At 36.6% G+C, this 22,167-nt stretch overlaps 1 protein-coding gene across 5 annotated transcripts in view; it reads right to left on the bottom strand.

Annotated features, from left to right (window-relative positions):
* Nucleotides 1-20,861, bottom strand: part of LOC141523724 (putative adhesion G protein-coupled receptor F2P) — a 49,011-nt gene extending 28,150 nt beyond the window's left edge. For 2 of the 5 annotated variants that reach the window (XM_074237145.1, XM_074237146.1), the window contains exons 1-3: nucleotides 20,657-20,861; nucleotides 6,684-6,835; nucleotides 4,249-4,348 (exon numbers count right to left, since the gene is read on the bottom strand). In XM_074237145.1, the coding sequence (XP_074093246.1) occupies nucleotides 4,249-4,348; nucleotides 6,684-6,703 (120 nt within the window). In that variant the 5' untranslated portion in view covers nucleotides 6,704-6,835; nucleotides 20,657-20,861. The remainder of the gene's footprint in view (nucleotides 1-4,248; nucleotides 4,349-6,683; nucleotides 6,836-20,656) is intronic. The other 3 variants (XM_074237148.1, XM_074237147.1, XM_074237149.1) reach the window with 3 other exon arrangements.
* Between the last annotated feature and the right edge of the window lie 1,306 nt (nucleotides 20,862-22,167).

Genomic DNA, 22,167 nt, shown 5'->3' with positions numbered 1-22,167 from the left:
GAGAAGAGAATGATTAGTGAATGACTGAAAAGGTAGTAATGAAGGGTGGCTAGGTGCACACTGGCCCTGGAGTCAGGAGGACTTGAATTCAAATCCAGCCTCAGACACTTAATAATTGCCTAGCTGTGTGGCCTTGGGCAAGCCACTTAACCCCATGCCTTGCAAAAACCTAAAAAAGAAAAGGTAGTAATGCTCTCAAAGATGCTTGGTATGGTTGTTAAAGAAAAGATAATGTAATGAGATCTGTCATAAAAATCACTGCAAATAATAATGAGTTATCATTGCTCTTCCTTGATGACTTTCTCTGTCCCAGAAAAAAATAGAAAGGGGGGGGCTCTTTCTATTCACTGCCCTCAAGCAAGATGACCGACCCCAAATATCTGCCACATTTCTGATGTCCTAAAGACATGGGGGGAAAAGAGGAGAAGAGAGAAGGTTGCCTTCTCAGTTTATGATCAGATAAAATCTACCATTAGTGATGGATCAGAGAAAAATGAAAAGCACCTGCATGTGCAAAAGTATTTAACGTTGATCTTTTTGTTATAACAAGGAACTGGAAATAAAGGGGTGTGTATTAATTGAGAAATGTTTGAACAAATTATAGTATATGGATGTAATGGAATATTATTGTAATGAAAGATATATTATTAGACATGGATAATGAGGAGAATGGGTTTTTTTTCTTTCTTATTTCAAAAGATTTCCCCCCTCTCCAGTGAAGATGAGAAGAGCTAGGAAGGCAAGAAAATAATTGTTCTAAATTGAAAAATGAAATTTTAAATCTGTGTAGTTATAACCTCACCATTCCTGACCATGAACTGCAAAGGCAAAATTCTGTCACTTGCCCCCCCTCTTCTGCCACCATCTAGATCACCTCACAAATGTAGCAGACACCTGGGTTCTAGAATCATATTTGAAAGTAGTAAGAACTCCCCTTTTCATTTTTTTCCTGGGTCAAAGAGAGTCACACAGAATGAGCAATTATGAGCTTGTTATCATTTGGAGAAATCTGTAAAATACATCTTATTATATTATCTTTCCCTTAAAATCTACCCCATTTCCAAAAAAATGGGGACCTCTTCAGACCTAAGAGGGAATTAAACAAGTGCCCAAGTATATTTAGTCACTTTCTTCAGAGTACTAATTTCAAGACCGATTTATTTATTCATTCTCCTAGCATTTTAAAAGTGAAAACACTGTGGATGAAAAAGGTGAGGAAAGAATTGGAATTCTGGACTCCACACTTATGCTTGCTCAGAAATGCCAAAGTAGTGGTCCTCTGAAGTATCAGCTTGATGAACCTCCCCAGGAACCCCTAGTCTAGATGCACCTGGAAGAGTAGAGCCTTGGAGAACAAGAAGGAAGATTGGAAATGGTTGAAAATGGGATCTTGATAGAATCAGCTACTGCAACCCTGTTTAAGAGTCATACCCCCAAAATAACACTTTGAATTATATTTGGAATTGAATTAGCATCTGGGATGGGTTTTTAAAAGACTCCAGTAAGATAACATTGCATAAATCAGTTGTCAGTAGGTGAAGGAAATAATATCTTGTTTACTGCAGGTGGTAGGGATAGTGAAGGGACCCTTTACCCAGCCTGAATGATAGTTTGCATTCAGTGGACCAGAAGAAGTCGTTCCAGATTCTCCCTCCATAACCTGTACATTAGACATATTCCCCCAGTGGATGCTTATTGTGGAAAATAGTATCTCTCGACCTTGTTATACCAACTGGCCTGCTTGCTGGTAGGGGGAGAGAAACTGGTCAGTATCCAGAATCCCTTCTAATGTTAGACAAACAGACCAGAGATACCCAGAAATAAGAACTGAAAATTCCAGATAAAAATAGCTTCCCACGTTTTTACCTTCTTAATGTGAAATTTTTAAAGATTATTTCATCTGTCTTCAAACCTCTGCCCCAGGATTGTACCCACTGACTATGGGTACAATTGGTTGAAAGGAAATGGTATTTAGAGTAGAAGCAGGAACTATACTATACTCAGGAACCTCTCATGGTGTACCAAAAAGAATCAGATGGTTTAGAGGCCAAGACTGACTTCTAATCTGTGAGTAGAGAATTGCTGGGGAAACACTGAGGACATGCTTTCTAAAACCAGTTTTACCACTAGGTGACCCTGGACAAATTACTTCCCCTCAATGGCAGACTTAGATTGGATGATCTAGAAAAGTCCTTCCCAAGTCTAAAATGCTGTAAATATTATCTCAAATGTAGTTTAGTTGTAGTAATTGAATGAGAAGTGAATATTTTCATTAATAAAATATGTTATAATTAACTAAATAATACCCCACCCTTTACTTCTAAAGTAGCTCTAGGTAATTTATTGACTTTATATCCTGGATCAACTACATCCTTATGAATAGTTAAAGAAGGTGTGATTATCTTTAATTTGCCCAATGAAAGCTTGACCAGGAAAGAATAAAATAACTTGCAATAGGAAAAAAATATATTCCCTCAATTGAAAATAGAACCCCGGGGGCAACTAGGTGGCACAGTGGATAGAGCACCGGCCCTGGAGTCGGGAGTACCTGAGTTCAATTGCGGCCTCAGACAATAATTGCCTAGCTGTGTGGCCTGGGGCAAGCCACTTAACCCTGCTGCCTTGCAAAAATCTAAGAAAGAAAAAAAAATAGAACCCAGGTTGTAGATGAGGGAGCTAAAAGGAGGGATACATGGGAAATAAATGTGATATTTTTAAAAAAAAAGAACTATTAAACATACATTTAAAAAAATAGAATCCAGGGAATCTTGGCTTCTCTTTGTACATTCTGGATCCCATAAGTCTCATTTCCTCATGAAAATTATGTAATTCAAAGCACATTCCCATGAGGGAAAATATTCATAATCAACTCTCAATTAACCAAAGATTCATGTTCTAGATTGCAAATCAATTTCTCCTTCTACTACATTTTTTTTGTAAGGTAATGGGGTTAAGTGACTTGCCCAAGTTTACACAACTAGGGAATTATTAAGTATATGAGATTGAATTTGAACTCATAACCTCCTGACTCCACGGTCAGTGCTCTATTATACTATATCTTTTAATTATTTGACTGTCTATTGCATCTCCTTTAGAAGATAAAGGAAAGAAGTAGAGATGTGCCTCACCCAAACACCTGCCAGGAATGTATATATATATATATACATAAATATATACAAAGGTGTATATGTATGTATATATACATACATATATAAAATTTCCCCTTGGTTTTTGGTATTCCATTTGTTTGAAATATGTGGGTTTCATTCATTTAGGCTGATTTCCTTAATGTATAGGCAGGACTGAGAACTAGCTACGGGTGCAAAAGCTTCCATTTGATTTAATAACAATTTACCTATTTGAGGGATGTAAGGATGAGGGGTAGTATGAGGGAAAGGAACAAACATCTATTAAACATCTACTATATACTAAGCACTGTGCAAAATGTTTTACATATACTTTGTCCTTTGATATTAGTAAGTGCTTTACAGTCACAAACCAATTTCGCACACATTTGAATCTCACAACAACCTGAGATTTAGGTAATAGAAATATAATTATTATCCCCATATGAACTGCCTGAAGTTTCTGCTGATAGGTCATAGGGGTGGATCTTGAGGCTCAGAGTGGTAGTGGTTTATCCAAGATTGCAGAATTATTAAGGGGCAGAAGCAAATAGTGTGCACTTACAGAAAACTTTAAGATCTGCAAAGTGCTTTACATTTGTTATCTGATTAGACTCACAATAATCCTGGCTATAATTATCACCATTTTATAGATGAGAAAATTGAGGCAATGAGAAATTAAGTGAATTGGCCAGGATTGAACAATCCCTAAATTTCAGAGACACTTTCATCCAGGGTCTTCCTGATTCCAAATCCAACACTCCTGGACAGAAATGGAAATAGTGGTGCACTAATAAATGCTTAACAACCTGGCTTCTTCCCAGCAAGAAAAAAAAAGTATACACACTGTTGAGTTTAATCTGCATTATTAACACTTTCTCTATCATTTTCTTTTGTCTAAACAATCGACAAAACAATACATCAAGTCTTCATTTTTGCATTTGCCTATTTCCAAGGTGTAAATGCTCACACTGAAAATTTAACAGCAGACTCTCAAGAGCTCTCTAGCTGATTCCATCACACCACCTAAAAGAACTCGGATCTCTTGACTATAAATTCCAAGCTCTTTCCATTCTTCCACTGTATTTCTCATCCTCTCTTCTCCTCTCAGCCTTTGACTGACCTGGCAATGGATTTTGCAGGATTCTGTGGACTGGAGAAACGCCAAGCAGCAAAGAAGAATTGCTAAGAACATTGTTTCCACCCAGCTGACTTTTTTGCTTCTGTTAAAGAAAAGAAAAAAGACTGAAACATGGCTTTCCAAGCTCTATGCATCTATAGAAAGAGAAGTCTGTCAAGAACAGATTCTAAACATCAATGATGCTTCTATTTCTGTCCCCTTCCTTGCCTCAAAAAAAAAAAAAGACAAAACAAATCTAATTCTCCAGTTTTTCTGGGGGTCTGGCCTCAAGATGAAGCTATTCAGAATTGCATTGGATCAGAAAGACAAACTCCTGTGGAGAATGAGGCAGTTCCTACCCTCATAGCTCCCATCCCTGATGTTTACTCCTGCATGATACCTAAAACTGGAAACTTTCCAAAGGCACCTGACAAGCTGGTTGCACTTTGGCTGCCAATCAATTTTTAAAAATCTCAGATTTAGGAAGTAGAAATGACAGTGTGTAGTTGAGGACAAGATAGGATAGGAAAGGAAGTATAGCCATATGTAAGTGTCCAGATACATATGAATGTGTAACTAGACTACTATTTCTAGACCAAAGTTTCTTACTCTCAGGTCTAGGAGTCCAAGAAGTAGGATAGGGAAAAAATAAATCGTTAATCTCCTTAGTTTAATTTTAATAGAAATTTAGCATTTCCTTCCATTATGAATGAAAATATATTGTGAGAAAGAGTCCTTGGACTTCACCAAATCACCAGAGGGAACTGTGTCATAAAAAAGGTTGAATATCTTTGTTCTAGTCTAAATGGCTTTAAGAACCCCTTTTGAGAAAAGGCAAAGTGGTAACTGCCACTAAATCCATTATACTCCGGTTTAGATATAATTTACTGTTTCCTATAAACAAAAAATGACTAAAAGGAGAAAGGATTCTTATTTTCAAGCACTTAAAAAGTCAGCACTGGAAATAATAAAATTACTAATGACTATTACCAAATTACTCAAAGTGACTATATGTCTATGGCATTTTCAGTAGCCATTCATGGGCCAAGTCCCAACACTGATTGACTTGGGAGCTTTAACCTGCTTTGTTTTTTTCTCCTTGGGCTCCTGGGGACCCATCATATTGTTGAAGGACAATGAAGAATCCAATCTACTTCAGATCTACTGTAGCTTGGAACCATCAAATTCAAGCAATCCTCCACTACTGAATACAGGCATGCACCACCACACAAGCAACTGTCTAGGGCTTACTTTTCCAAAACATTTTGCTTATGGAAACCTATGAAGTAGATTCTAAAAATATCTCCATTTTATAAATGAGGGAAGTGAGACTCAAAAAGATTATGTCACACAGTTAAGTAGCACCAGAAATGGGCATGGATACAGGTTTTCAGATTCCAAGACTACATGATAGAATCATTGAACTTTTTCTTCTTGACCCAAGAAGGCAGAATTAGTGTCCAAGGGTAAAGGTTATAAGGTCATAAATTTTAGTTCAATGCAATTAGAACTGTCCAAAAGTGGAATGGGCCACATTCTCATGAGATAGTAGCTCCTCCTATAACCCCAGTATAGATGCTATAAAGAGAATTCATGCTCTAAGAAGAGGTGGAACTAAAACCTCCTTCCACTGCTAAGGATCTGTACAAAAATCTGGAAGTGATACCAATCAGAATCTTATTTTTACAAACAAGTCAAAAAATTTCTTCAGATAATACTGGAATAATCGGCAGTGTGACTGCTCTGTCACTGCCAATGATATTTCATAGATCATAGATAAAAAGGGTACTCAGGCTTCTCATTTATTATATCAAGTGCTTCAATTTTAAAAAAAATTGAAAAAAACCTTAGACCAGAGATTTTAATTCTAATAGCTGATATAATTCTAGGTCAAATCCTTAAAATTATTTTTAAAATGATTAATGACAGTATAGAAATGGAAGCCATGATAACTCAGAGAAAATGTATCTTCAACAAGATCAAGTCATGCCATACTAACCTAATTTCCTTTTTTGGCAGTGTTACTAAATTAGTCAATGAGAGGAGTGCTGTAAATATGATTTCCCTAAATTTCAGCATGACATCTGAGAAAGTGTTTCATGCTTTTCTTGGAGGAAAAAATAGAAAGATAAGAACCAGATGATAGCATAGTTGTTTGACCAAAATCAAAGAGTAGTTATTAATGGTTCAATATTAACTTAGAAAGAGGTCTCTAGTGGAGGTTCCCAGGAATTCATGATTTCCCCTTTACAGCTTAACAGTTTTATCAGTGACTCAGAAAAAGTCATAGGTGACTTACTCATTAAAATTGTATTTAACACAAAACTAAAATGGTTGGCAAAGTCAAGATCCAAAATGAAATAAACAAGTTAGACTATTTAAAAAGAATAAAAAGATGAAAAAGTAATCAGAATAAAGGGGTAGCTAGAGTACCAGACCTGAATTCAAGAAGACTCATCTTCGTGAGCTCAAATCTGGCCGATGACACTTAGCTGTGTGACTCTGGGCAAATCACTTAACCCCATTTGCCTCAGTTTTCTCTTCTGTAAAATCATTTGGAGAAGGAAATGCAAGTCACACTCCAGTATCTCTGGCAAAAAAAATAAAATAAAACAAATAGCACAGAGAATTAGACATGATTAAAACAACTAAACAACCACAAATCAGAATAAATGGAAATTCTTACTTTGATTATAAAATTTTAACTTTATATGGATAAGAAAGGCAAGGTTGGACAATGGTTTGTCTGGGGGAGGCGGTGAGAAATCAGGAAGTAGAGTGTGGTTTAGTGACTTGCAAATTCAACGTAATTCAAAAAAAAGTGATTTGGCAGCTAAAAAGCTAAAGGGATCTTGGTCTCAACTGAGAAAAGTCTAATTTCCAGAAATAAGAGCAGGATAGTTACATCACCTTCTACCCTCTCAGAACACATCTGGAAAATTATGTTTGGTCATAGATGCCCTAGTTTAGAAAACCCACACGAAAACTGGAAAGTTTCCAGAGAAGGGTAACCAGGATGGTGAAAGGTATTTATTTCAAACTATTTGAAAAGAGGTTCAAGATACTAGAATAGTTTTGTTCAAGTTTCTGAAGTATTGCTTTGTGGAAATTTTTTTTAATTTTGTTTTTTAACTTGTTCTTCTTTAACCCCTAAGGGCAGAACCAGGAACAATATGTGGAAGTTCTAAAGAGATATATTTAGGATCTACAATCAGAGCTATTTTAAAAAAAGTTGAATGGGTTGATTCAGGAGATAGCCAATTCTCCTTCACTAGACATCTTTCTTGAGAAGAGATTGGATTAAATGGCCATTGGGGTGCCTTCCAACTTTAAAATTCTGTGATTCTTGGATAACTAAAGCCAAGAACCTAAAAAGAAAGCTAAAGAAATCTCCCTGATCAATTGCACTCTTTGACTGACTTCTATTTTTTTAAGGGGCTGAATTAGAGAGCAGGAATGACAGTTCTGTACACAGAATAGGACAACATAGGAAGTATACCTATAGGAAAGTTCTTGGACACAAATTTTTATCATAATTTCTCACTTGGGATAACCCTTTTAGGAAAAAAATATCTATTTGGTTGTGTAAGTATTACATTTGGAATGGGTAGATTTATCTTTAAATATGGCCACTGATACTATCTTATATGATCTTGGGTAAATCACTTGTCCTTCTCTGGATTTATTTCCTCATTTATAAAGTAAGGGTACTGGATTAATAATATTGTCTATGATGTGCTAGCACCTATGTACTATGGACCCTTTTGGCACACTGGTAAAACCTATGGACTCCTCAGAATAATATTTTAAATAATGAAGGAAATGTTCACTTTAGGTTAGAACTTCTTGAAAACTAAGATGTTAATTTTTCCCCATCCAAGTTTATGGATCCCATGAAATAATTCCACATACTCTTTAGTGACTTATGGACCCCAGGTTAAGAACCTCAATTTTAGGGGTAAAGGGAGTAGCAATGGGGAAGAGGGACTGGTAAAGGCTTCCAATAGCAGATCAGAAGTTGAGAGATAAGCCTTGAAAATCAATCCCTCCACACTTAGAAAATTGGGTTGCCCCTTGCGCAGAATTCTTTGCCTGATTTTATCATTTTAAATGTCATTTCAACCTCCTCATTTATCACATCAGGTATTGAGACATTGTGTTAAAAAATTTCACTATCTTCAATGATGAAAACTGATTATATAACATTCTGGATACATGTTTAAACTCATTTCATTTTGCTTTTATATGTTTTTCTCATATATTAAGATACATAAAATAATTTTATAAAATAATATGGTATATTATGCTTAATATTAATATAATAATTATAAAATATATCATGCAATATTTATGAATAATATAAAATCAAATTTCATATTAAAATACTTCCAAGATGATCCAACTTAGTAGGATCATACACCCAAACTTTCTGAATTTTTGCTTTCACCTTCACAACTTTTCATTATTTTAAGAGGTAATATTTATTTAATATTATTTAAGAGGTAATATTTATTTAATATTATTTAAGAGGTAATATTCATGATTTATGGCCAACTTTTCTAAAATAATTGGAAAATAAGCTTATCTTTTTAATCTATGTTGCTCTTATTTGCTATGACTTTTTCTTTTTCAAGGAGATCTTACTTGGGCTTTTGGAGTGTTTTCATTGGGGTGACTGCTTATATATTAGTTAAACTTCTCTAAGAAATGTTAATTGTCAGGATCAATGTTTTTACTTGTATTCATTTCCCATTTTTTCAATCATTAATTTATTCAGATTAACTGCAATGGACTTTTAAGTATGACAAATATTCTTTTCTTCATCCTTTCTTCAAATATGGTGTATAGTCAGCTAGGCTCCTATGAAATCAATTACACAGAGCCCACTGATTCAAAAATGACTCCCAACCCAGTTGGGAGTTTCTTATCCATTAAAATGTGATCAATTTCATTTTTTGAGATGTTCTTCCTTATTTATCATATCTAGTACTTTCTGACTTTCCTTTTTAAGAAAGCATTCATGTTATACAGATGTGAAGTATTCATGAAATCTAAAAGCATTTGTGGTTACATTCATTTTTTAGTCCCAAACAACATTTTATAAATCATTTTCACCACTGTTCCTATTATTTAGCATTGAAATAAGACAATATCAAGAAATAGGTATATGTAATATTTTAAGAATCCTGACATGTACTTTATGGAATTTATCTATTTCTTTATCCTCTGAAATGGATTGACACATAAGTCCCAATTATATTCACAGTAATCTTTTTTATTTTTTGCCCATCATGAGCATAACAAAATAACAAATGGATGTTTCTTGCTGACTTTGGCCACCCAACAGAACTAACTCTATAACTCCTTTATTCATATTTGTTTCACAGAGAACAACATGTGAATCTTCTTTTCCTTTACTTGCAACCTGCTCATGTCTTCTAGTTTCAGCTATGGTAAGAATGTCTATATGAATGTAGCAGCAACATTATTAGTTCTTTGATCATTGAACATCTTGCACTTAGAGAATGATTCAATTTTTGCTTTTATATGACTTAAAGTACATGATCTTTTAACAACCTCTGCTTCCTTTACCACTCAGTGCATGGTATCACAAAAACTTAAAGGGGTTACAAAGGGCTTGTATATTTTGGAGTTTTCTAGGCAAAGATATCCAAGTAGTTTGTCATTTCCTTCTCAAGCTCATTTTACAGATGAGGAACTAAGACAAATGAGGTTAAGTGACTCACCTAGAGTACAGAACTAATAAATGTATGAGGTCATATTTGAATTCACAAAGATGAGTTTTCCCACCTCAAGCTTAGCATTCTATCCATTGCACCAGCTAGCTGACCCTATATGGGACCATGTAAAATTTGTCTCTATTTTCTTATGTTGTTATGGTCAAAGAATGCATCATTGAGTAACAATATATTGGTGATGTCCTTATCTGTACTGAAGAAGGTTGATCTAAAAAAAATCAGTCTGTCAGCAATAGGATTGTGTTGGAAATCTTTACAGCATGATAGAATTTGTCAGTAGTTGTCTGCTTCAAGCATAGACTCAAAAACTCAATGTCACCTCAATGTCATGATGAGGCATTAAAGTAAGACTTTGTAAAAAAACAAAAACCCTAGTAATTTATTAAGTGATTTTTATCTCTTAGACACTGTGCCAGCCACTGAAAAGATAAAAATAAAATAAGACCTAGTCCTTTGACCTCAAGGAGTTTACATTCTAAACGGGAAGGTAAGATATATATATATATATATATATATATATATATATATATATATATATATATATATATATATATATATAAAGTATCTGTAATATGATGACAGAATGTCAACATTTCAAAAGAGGGATCCAGATAAAAGTATTTTGAAAAGAATCACAAAACTTGGAGCTGGAAAGAAACTTAGAGATCATCTATCCTAATTCTCTCATTTTACAGAGGAGAAAACCAAGACCCAAAGAGTTGAAATAACTTGCCCAAAATCACACAAGTAGCAGTGATCAAACATTCTGTCTTAATCAGACCCCAAATGGAAAAATGTGCTGAGTTTTGGGTAACATATTTTAAGAGTATCAGCATAATGGAGAACCACCCAAGCAGTGCAACTTGAAGGGCAAGGGAATTAGGAATCTTCACATGTGACATCTGACTGAAGAAATAGCAGATGATTTTGTAAGGAATGATAGCCATCTTCAAATATCTGAAAAGCTATAATACCAAAGAAAAATTAGAATTATTTTGATTATCTCCAAAGAACAGAACTGGGTACAATGGGTAGAATTTTGGAGAAGCAGATTTCAACTTGATATAAAGAAAAACTTTCTTTAACTGATTTTCCCCCAATTTTGTGTAAAAAAATGTTAACTTTCTTTTTCAAGATTTTGAATTCCAAATTTTCTCCCTTCATCTTCTCCCTCATTGAGAAGGTAAGCAATTTGACATGCAAAACATTTCCATGTAAATCATGTTGTGAAAAAAATATATAGCCCCCCCCCCCCAAAAAAAGAAAAGAAAAATATCTTTAATCACCATTCAGGCTCTAGAGATGGATAGCACATTTTGAAATAAGTTCTTCAGAATTGTATGGAATCATTGTATTGTTAAGAATAGCTAAGTAATTCATGGCTTTACAATCATTTTACAATGTTGCTGTCAACTAGTTATACTGTTTTCTTGGTTCTGCTCATTTCACTTTGCATCAGTTCATGTAAGTCATTCCAAGTTTTCTGAGAACATTCTACTCATCATTTCTAAAAGCACAATAAGTGTTCCATCAATCATATACAGCAACTTGTTTAGCCATTCCCCAACTGATGGATAGCCCTTCAATTTTCATTTCTTTGCTACAACATAAAGACCTGCAATAAATATTTTTGTACATAGAAGTCTTTGTTTTTTTGTCTCTTTGATGTATAGACATAGTAACAATATTGCTTGCTCAAAGGTAATTCATGGAGGAAAAATTTCGTAACAACCAAACTATCTCACCAATCAATATGTGGTCAAATGATATGAAACAGCTGCTTTTAGAGAAGAAAATTAGTCTATCAATAGTCATATAAAAATGATTTAAATCAGAAATATCAAACATGGGGCCTATAGAAAGCATTAGAACCAGATTAAAATGTAATTAGGAAACACTTTCCAAAATAAATAAAATTGCAATAAAACATAGACAATGTTACTTTGTTGGGGTTTTTTAGGTTTTTGCAAGGCAAATGGAGTTAAGTGGCTTGCCCAAGGCCACACAGCTAGGTAAATTATTAAGTGTCTGAGACCAGATTTGAACCCAGGTACTCCTGACTCCAAGGCTGATGCTTTATCCACTACGCCACCTAGCCACCCCAACTTTGTTGTTTTCTAAATAAATATCCCGCCTACAAAAATCCTCCTTTATATTTGAGTTTGACATCATTGCTCTAAATCACAAGAAGAAGATTAATGCAAAAGAAAACAATTCTGAGATTCCATTTCACACTGTCAGATTAGCAAAGTTGATGAAGGAGGAAAATGAGAAATACTAAAGAAGCTGGGAGGAAACAGAGATATTAATTTACTGTTTGGAGATATCAACTAGTTCAACCATTTTAAATAGCATTTTTGGAACTGTGCCCCATCAATAAGCTATTATCAGTACATGCCCTTTGACCTAGTGAAATTATACTAGGTCTCTAACTGAAAAAGGTCAAAGAAAAAACTCAAATGTAGAAAAAAAATATTTCTTGTTGCTTTTTATGATGGCAAAGATTTGAAAATTGAGGGTGCCCCCATCAGTTGGAAAATTGCTGAACAACATTTATATACTGATGAAGGGGATGGTTTCAGTCAAACCTAGGACAACTTGTTCGAAGTGAAGTAGAATGAAGTTAGTAGAATCAGAAATGCAATTTATATAAGAAGAAGAATATGAAAACAAACAACTTGGAAAGACTTAATAGTCTGATCAACCCAATGACTAATCAAAATTCCAAAGGACTCATGAAGAAAAATACTATCCACCTCCATATAGAAAGATGATGGACTCACAGCTTGATTGAAACTTTTTTTTGATCATGAGTGATGCAAGAATTTGTTTTTCTACTTGTTTTTAATGGGGGCTTTGTTTCCTTTTTCCATAAAGTTTGGAAGTAGGGAGTCAAAGAAAGATAGAACAGACTTCTTTTGAATTAAAAAATAAAGTTTAATAAAATAAATAGAATTATACAAAAACATAGGTCTTCAAGTAGAGTTTTGGTGGGATAATTATTTGTCTAGGATATTATAGAAGCAATCCTTGGTCAACTACAGAACACAGAGGATAGTGTTTTTGAGATCCCTTTCAAATCTGAGACTCTATGACTAATTTCTAATTTCTAGCAAATCCTTGGGTTTTTTCCTAAGTACTCACACTTGGAACACTGTGCAAAGAAGGGAATGTAATGTCCATGTTGCAATCAAGGATACCAAGTAACCAAGCAAGCAAGGACAACCCCACCATAATCAAAGTTATGGTTTTTTCCTGGTGTATACCATTGCAAGCTTTTGATTCAGAAATTCTAAGCTTGCTGTTTTGCAATAAAACAGGTCATCCCAGCCAAGTTTCAGGTTGTCATTCTACATGCAAGGATAGGTAAGACTGGAATACTCTTTTTTTTAAGGTTTTTGCAAGCAAACGGGGTTAAGTGGCTTACCCAAAGCCACACAGCTAGGTAATTATTAAGTGTCTGAGACCGAATTTGAACCCAGATACTCCTGACTCCAGGGCCGGTGCTTTATCTACTACGCCACCTAGCTGACCGTGACTGGAATACTCTTTGGGGAAAAGTCAACTATAATAAAGATCCTGCCTCCAAGAAGTTTATAATCTAATGGATGATAATGACATAAATAATTATGATACATGACAGAATGTAATTAATTAGTCCATGAAGGTACAATCATGAACTGTTCCAAAGGTAAGCATAGTGGTAAAGTTATTTAGAGATAAAAAGCTATTATCTTTTGAATACCACCTGAACCAGGCTCAGAACCCCATCCTTCATTTCATTAGCTCAGAGAAATGTTTCCTAAGGTTTGGGCAACTGAAGCAGATACAAAGCCTAGCTTGACCTAAGCAGCTGCTTCAGCCAAATCTTCTTACCTCAGACTGTTGCCCGATAGCAGTGCAGGACTCACTTATAGACGCTTTCCTGGAACTGATGAGAAGGTTGTCTCTTCCATTCTCACAAAGAAGGGCTCAAGCCTTTCCCTTATAAATGCAACCTTTAAGTATAATCTTCTAGGAGACAATGTGAGGTAAAGGGTGATAAGAAATGCACTGTTTAAGTGTTGTCTAAGTAGTACCCTAACCTTCTTATAAGTCATTAAAGAAATCAAAAGGAGTCTTTAAAAGCAGATTCTAGGAATTTCAGAGAAGATGGTTTGGTTAAAGGGAAGGAAGAGAGCATTTCAATTTCTTTCAAGTTAGTTAATATAGGCTCATAGGCAGTTATCCAATAGGTCTATGGATCACCAGAACAATAACAATAATGATAGCTAGCATTTATATAGTGCTTTCAGGTTTATAAAGCATTTTAATAATACTAATAATGGTAGTAGCTAACATTTGAATAACAATTGCTTTGTGTCAGGCACTATTCTGAATGCTTTACAATTATTCATTCTCTTTGATTTTCACAACAACCCTGGGAGGTTTCATGGTATGGGGGTTCCTAATTTTATTATACTTATATTTTCAGGACACTAAAGAAAACAGAGATTAAGTGAGGTATGCAGCTAGATGTTAACTTAGATCTTCTTAACTCCAGTTCTATCATTCTATCTACTGTATGACTCTCACAAAGTATATATTGGCAGTGACATCCCTAATGAGATCCAAAATTATGGATAAGCCATCTTTCAGAAGTCACCACCATTTTACAAACACACATACACACACACACACACATACACACACACACACACACACACACACAATCTCCACTATTTTAAGGGAAAATGGCTTCAGATTTCTCATCTGTAAAATCAGGGTTTTGTTGATATCCAAGATCTTCTCCAGATCAATAGCCTGAGGAACAGCTTTGGGTGTGGGACCTTAATGTGAGGGCAGAGTGAGTTGAGTTATACATTGCAATTCTTAATTACTCTTTGTTGTTTTTTTTTTTAATTTATTTTTAAACTGCAATGGAATGATTGAGGTTTTCTTTTTGGCCTTTGACACAGATGATAAATTATGCCTTCATATCAATCACAGATTGATAAATCAATCATACCAAAACCCAATCTAATATGCAAGATGAGTTTATGATGACACTGTATTTGCTTTAAGCAACAGACATATTTCTGGCTTAATCAAGAACAATGTTCTCATTGTTGCATTCTTTTAAAGTAGTCATCACTTGAGAAATGGACACCATAAGCAATGATGGCTTTCAGTATCAACACACTTGGATGCCACTAATTTAGTTTTTTGGAATATATTCTATATTTGTGACCAGGGAAAGCACTAGATTTTGAATTCTTTATTCCTCAATAAAATGCAATGTGCAAACATAATAGAACTTCATCTAATGATGGATGAATAAGTTGCAGTAAATTAATATAATGAAATACTATTGTCCCAAGAAATAATAAAAAGAAATAGAACATATATAAATATACCAATGCAGAATGAAAAAAATGCCAAGACAACTACATACATAATTAGAGCAATAATGTAAATTAAAACAGCACTAATGTTAACCAATCTTGGTCTCAGGGAATAGATGATGGATAGTCAATTATCTCTTTCCAGTCAAGAGATAGGGAGCTTTAAGTGAGGATTGAAAAACATGTTGTCAGATAAAGTCATTTATTGATTGAATTTTGCTTAATTTTTTTCTTTGCTACACGGGAGGTTTTCAATAGGTAGGAGGGTGATGAGAAATTATGAAAATATAAAAAGACAGATAGAGATTAACAGAATTCTAACTTACAGAAATGTTGCTTGCTTCAAAGGAGAATATTGAGTTCAATAAACACTAAGTACCTTGATTACTGCAGACACTAACGTGAACTATGATAAGGATCCTGCCTCCAAGAAACTTATAATTTAATGGATGAGGATGACACAAATATTTATGATACAAGACAGAATGTAATTAGTCCACAAAAGTACAATCATGAATGCTCTAAAGGTAAGGCATGGTGACACAGTTATTTAGATAGATAATGAGACTGGATATAACAAGCAATGGATGGACGAAGACTTTGAACTTAAGTTGTTATGAAATTGAAAAGCTGGCAACCTTTCTAATCTAAAAATTTTTATTCAATTATAATATGTTTAGATATATTCTGCTGAGAAACACCTAAATTGTCATCCTACCTACTAAGAGAAAACAAAAGTTAAAATGAGATTCTGGTCAAGTACTTTAATTTCTGTGCCTTATTTTCATTTGTAAAATGAGAAATTAAACTCAGTGACCTTTAAGGTCACTTTTAATGCCAAATCTACAGTCCTAGAAAATTTTATTCTTTTCTTAATCCATATGTTTACTATAAAGAGAAGAAAGTGGATATTTTATTGGATTATTGGGAGGTCACTAAGCTTTGACAAATAGGCTACAAAAAAGGTTGATAACACGATACTTTGAACAAAGGCAAAGTTATACTTGAACTTCTATTTATTCAGGTAAAAACAATAGTTTAAAGAATTTGAGGGGGTGGAGCCAAGATGGCCACAAGAAGGGATCTAGTCTTAGGAGCTCTCTGATAAAACTCATAAGCTAAGGACTCTAACTAAACTTCCGAGAGACAGAACCCACAAAGGGACCCAGAGAGGCAGTTCTGCTACTCAAGGTAACCTGGAAAAGAGCAGAAAGGTTCTGCTCCCTGGGGTTGGAGGGGTGGCCTGCCAGAGCCAAAGAACTTCAGCCTCCCAGAGGTAGCCCCAGGGTGCTGGGAGCCGGGGCTCACAGAAGCGGGGGAGTCTCCTGAGCTGCACCCGGGGAAACTGGGCAGAAAGTGGGGGAACAGTGGGGGACCTCTGCCAGAGGGAGCAGGTGGAGCCCAGCCCTCAGGGCACACAGCTAGTAGCTTGGTCTTTGGGCAGCCCAGACCCAGAAAAAGAAGCAGGCGGAGCCCCCAGGGCATGAGCCCATTGAGCTGAGGGAGGGAAGTGAAGAGAGAGAGACTGCTGAGCTCTGTCCTCTGCCCCTGGAACAGGACTCTGGGGCTCTGACCACACTCAGATCCTGATCCCAGTCTAGGCCCCACCACAGACCAACAGGGCCCCCCCACCCCCGCCCCGTGGTAGAGGGGGGCGCTTATGGTCATTTACAGACTGGGAGGGAGGACAGAGCCTCACACACTGAGACCCTTGTGGGAGTGTCCCAAAAGCTCAGGAAGCACCCCCAAAACCAGGCCCAGGCTGGGAAAATGAGCAAGCAGAGAAATAAGAGGAAGACTATTGAGAAAATTTTGCAAATGAGCCCAAGAAGGATCAAAATACTCAGTCTAAAGATGAGGAAGCACAAGCTCCTGCATCTAAAGACTCCAAGAATAACAGAAATTGGGCTCAGGCTATGACAGAGCTCAAAAAAGACCTTGAAAATCAAATGAGGGAGTTGGAAGAAAAACTGGGAAAAGAAAGGAGAGAGATGCAGGAAAAACATGAAAATGAAGTCAGCAGCTTAGTCAAGGAAATCCAAAAAAAATGCTGAAGAAAATAACATGCTAAAAACCAGCTTACGTCAAATGGATGAAACAGTTCGAAAAGTTACTGAGGAGAAGAATGCTTTAAAAAGCAAAACTGGCCAGATGGAAAAAGAGATAAGAAAACTCTCTGAGGAGAACAAATCCTTCAGACAAAGAATAGAATTCAGGCAGATTGATGAATTTACCAGAAATCAGGAATCAATACTTCAAAACCAAAAAAATGAAAAATTAGAAGAAAATGTGAAATATCTCATTGAAAAAACAACTGATATGGAAAACAGACTTAGGAAAGATAATTTAAAAGTTATTGGAATACCTGAAAGTCATGATCAGGAAAAGAGCCTTGACATCATTTTCAAAGAATTACTACAGGAAAATTGCCCTGATATTCTAGAAGCAGAGGGCAAAATAGAAATGGAGAGAATCCATTGATTCCCCTAAGAAAGAGATCCCAAAAAACCAACCCTTAGGAATATTATAGCCAAGTTCCAGAACTCCCAAGTCAAAGAGAAAATATTACAAGCAGCCAGAAGGACACAGTTCAAATATCGTGGAGCTGCAGTCAGGATCACTCAGGACTTAGTAGCATCTACATTGGAAGCTCGTAGGGCTTGGAATACAATATACCGGAAGGCAAAAGAGCTTAGAATGCAGCCAAGAATGAACTACCCAGCAAGGCCTCTTCCAGGGAAAAAAGATGGACTTTCAATGAACCAGGGGAATTTCAAATGTTCCTTTTGGAATGGCCAGAGCTGAACAGAAGGTTTGATCTTCAGATCCAGGACTCAGGTGAAGCATGGAGATTGGAGGAGAGGGGGGAAATATGAGGGACTTAATGATGATGAACTGCATGTATTCCTGCATAGAAAAATGACACTGATAATACTCATATGAACCTTCTCAGTTAATAGAGCAGGTAGAGTGAGCTGAATTCGAAGATAAAATATGGTGTAAAAATGAACTCAATAGAAAAAAAGGGAAATGGAATGGGAGAAAGAAATAGGAGAGGGGGAATAGGCCAAGATATTTCATATAATAAGTTTTTTTTTATTATTACAATGAGCTATTGCAATGATATGGAAGGGGGGGACAAGGGGGAATGAGGGAACCTTTGCTCTCATCAGAGATGGCTAGGAGAGGAAACAGCAAATATACTTAATGGGGTATAGACATCTGGAGTAAGAAGGAGGGGGGAGCAGGGGGAAGGGGTGGGGATGTGAATAAAGGAGGAGAGGATGGACCAAGGGGGGAGAGTGGTCAGATATAACACATTTTTTTTTTTTACTTCTTGCAAGGGGCTGGGATTGGAAGGCCTTCCTAGGACCATAGGGCCAGGTGGATTCTGGGCCTAAGGGGTGGTATGGGGGCTCAGGGCTTCTTGGCCCCAGGACCAGGGATCTGTCTGCTGCACCACTCAGCGACCCTACAGCAGAGTCAGAGTGAAAGGAGAGAGAAAATATAGTACATGGTAGTGCAGAAATAAGAAAGGAGGGAGTTGTGATCAGCAATGGCAATGTTGGAAAAATATGGAAGTAACTTTTGTGATGGACTTATCATAAAGAATGTGATCTACCTGTGACAGAGTTGTTGGTGTTGGAACAAAGACTGAAGCACATTTTTTGTTATTATTATTTGGGGGAGGGTGCAGGGCAAGTGGGGCTGGGTGGCCTGCCTGGGGCCACATAGCAGGGTGATCTTTGGGTGTCTGGGGCCGGATTTGGACCCGGGTGCTCCTGGCTCAAGGGCCAATGCTCTGTCTGCCACCCAGCCACCCCTACTATTATTACTATTTTATTTTATTTTGGGTCTTTTTTTTTCTTCCTTTTGGTTTTTGCAGGGCAGTGGGGATTGGGTGGCTTGCATGTCACATGGCTGGGTTATTGTTGGGTTTATGAGGCTGGATATGGACTCGGGTGCTTGTGGCTCCAGGGTTGGTGCTTCGTCCATTGCGCCACCTGGCCATACCTACAATTATTACTATTATTTTTTTTATTTTAATTTTTTTTCTCTCCCCTTTACTTTTTTTGTCCAAGCAAGTCTATCTATATTCATGGGGGGGGGGGGAGGGTTATTTTGTTTACTTGTAAAGAAGAATATTTTATTAATGTAAAAAAACATTTGTACAAAATGAGAATAAAAAATAAATTTAAAAAAATTGTTATAAAAAAAACAATTTATTAAGTGAAATTAATCTGAGGTACAGACTTCTACAATGTAGTACTGGAAGAGGACTTAAATTCCTTCCAAGTTCCTCCCTTGACAGATGAGGAAACTTAAACTCACTTCAGTGATTCCTTTCACACCACATAGTTAATCCACAACAGGCTATAACTGCACTAAAATCGAAAGTAGGACACAGAAGTCTTAACTGAGTAGAGTCCAGAATTCCAATCCATTATGCCACACTACTTCTAAGTTAGATTCTTTAAAATAAACATATGGTGAAGATAAGCTTATAAACCAAGGTGGGGGGGGGGAGGTTGTCTCTGGTATTTACTATCTGTGTGACATTGGGTGAATCACTACCTTTCTGGTCTCATTTTCCTTATCTTCAGAATGCTAATCTGAGAGAGAGAGAGAGAGAGAGAGAGAGAGAGAGAGAGAGAGAGAGAGAGAGAGAGAAACAGAGACAGAGAGAGACAGACAGAGACAAAGACAGAGACAGAGACAGTGACAGACTATAATCTGGTTCAAAGATTAGTCCATCAATATTCCATCACTTGTCAATGTGTCTTTTAGCCTTGCGATTCTCTGATAATAATTTAAGATTAAGAAAATGTTTTATCTTTTGGTGGCCTATTTGGAGCAAAGTAACAAACCAGAGTGATTTTCATATCTATTTGCACTTTGCCACTTGGTGGCCATAAAAAAATATCTCACATCCTCCCATGGCCTCAGTTCTCTTCACTGGGAAATTGGGAGGTAGGGTGACATAGATAAAAGAAAAGGAAATGAAGCAATAGAACTCTTGCACTCTAATAAGGGAAGGGAAGGAGAGGGGATCTTAAAGGATGCTCTTAATCACTCCTTACAATCTGATGTAAAATGTTCCAATTCTCTATTACTAATATTTGTGGACAGATGGGACTTTATGCATATAATTTAAACACTAATTTCTCAAAGTTGTATCATAGTGGCATCACATAATTGTATGCTCATTGTACCCATTTCTATCCAAAAGAATCACTGAGACAAAAAAGGCACAGAAATACTACTCACAGTCTGGGAAAAGACAGAGAAGTTCCAAAGTCAGTTGCTTCCTTCCCCTTCACCTCTTAGCATCTCTTGTTTGGAATGAAAAGTCAGAAATTTTGTTTCTTGAAGTCATCCCTCCACAACTCTGAAGGTAGGTTCCTGTTCTGAGCTGTCCAGACAAAAGGACCTCACAAAGTCAAGCAGGCGGACACACGTAGGCATGCACTGTTGTATTCTTGATGGACTGGTATTCCTTGGGAATGATTCTAGTAGCAGGGGAGTAGGTAGGCGGGGCATGGGGTGTCAAGTAGTAAGTGACTCACACACTAGGTGATGAAGACAGACTCTCACAGAAATTACAGGTTTCCTTCTTTGGCAAGGGGCCCAGAAGTGGTAGTGACAGGATCTATAATATTTGGCAAGCTATCATCAACTCTGGCAGAAACTGTCATCACCCCAAGAAGAGTGGGCTAAGTGTCAGAGATATTTCTCTAGGGTGGCACTGTCTTGGGTTTATCTGATCAATATTTATTAACCTCCTACTCTGTAGCTGGCCCTGTGTAAGGTGCCAGAAAATAGTCCTTGACCAGTTGTCATCTGGGGACAGAATGAATGCAGACTTACCTACCATGCCACTGGTGGCGTACCCTTCAGATGAGACTTTCAGAATCTCCATCTACCCCATCCAGGTCATGTCTGCTGTTTCCCCTCTGCCACACCCCAACCCCCAATTCCAACTTGGCCAATCCTCCCACTTTTTTACTTTTTGCTCAGGGCTTAATAAGTAAATTAATTGGTTTTCTTAAGGGCATGACAACTGACACTCCCTTTGCCTGGCTACCACACCTCTCCATGTTATTTTCTCCTATTAGAATGGAAGCTCCTTAATAATGTAAAAACTAACAGCCTGCGTTCTGTGGGGGGTAGGGGGAGAGAAGTGAGATTAGGGGAAAAATTGTAAAATTCAAAATAAAAAAAAATCATTAAAAAAGGGCAGAAACTAAAATTGCCTTCTCCATTTGTATTCCCAGTGCTTAGCACATTAGATTTATATATATCATATATACTTTGCATTCAAAGTTATTACTAGAATGGGGTGGCCTGGTGGTGCAGTGGATAGAGCACTGACCCTGGAGTCAGGAGTACCTGAGTTCAAATCTGGCCTCAGACACTTAATAATTACCTTAGCTGTGCGGCCTTGGGCAAGCCACTTAAGCCCATTTGCCTTGCAAAAACCTAAAAAACAAAGCAAACAAAAAAACAAAGTTACTGCTAGAAAAGCAATTTTGGTATTGATTCCTCACTCCCTCATCCCACATATTCAGTCCATTACCAAATCTTGTCTTTTCTATCTCCACAGTATATTTTGCATCTACTCATTCTCTACACTCATAATTGAGACTTGAGAAAGACCTAACCTTAAAAAGGCTCTGGATTTCCCATTGCATCCAGAGCCATTGCCAATTGTCCTGTCATTACTGGACCCTGATGACTTTGGAAGAGAAAGTAAAGCTGGTAACTGAACAATCCTGCGT

This window comes from Macrotis lagotis, chromosome 5 (genome assembly GCF_037893015.1).
Source record: "Macrotis lagotis isolate mMagLag1 chromosome 5, bilby.v1.9.chrom.fasta, whole genome shotgun sequence".
In the NCBI taxonomy this organism is placed as follows: Eukaryota; Metazoa; Chordata; class Mammalia; order Peramelemorphia; family Peramelidae; genus Macrotis; species Macrotis lagotis.
The sequence above is the reverse complement of the archived record's forward strand: the minus strand, read 5'-3'. Positions and strand labels throughout refer to the sequence as shown.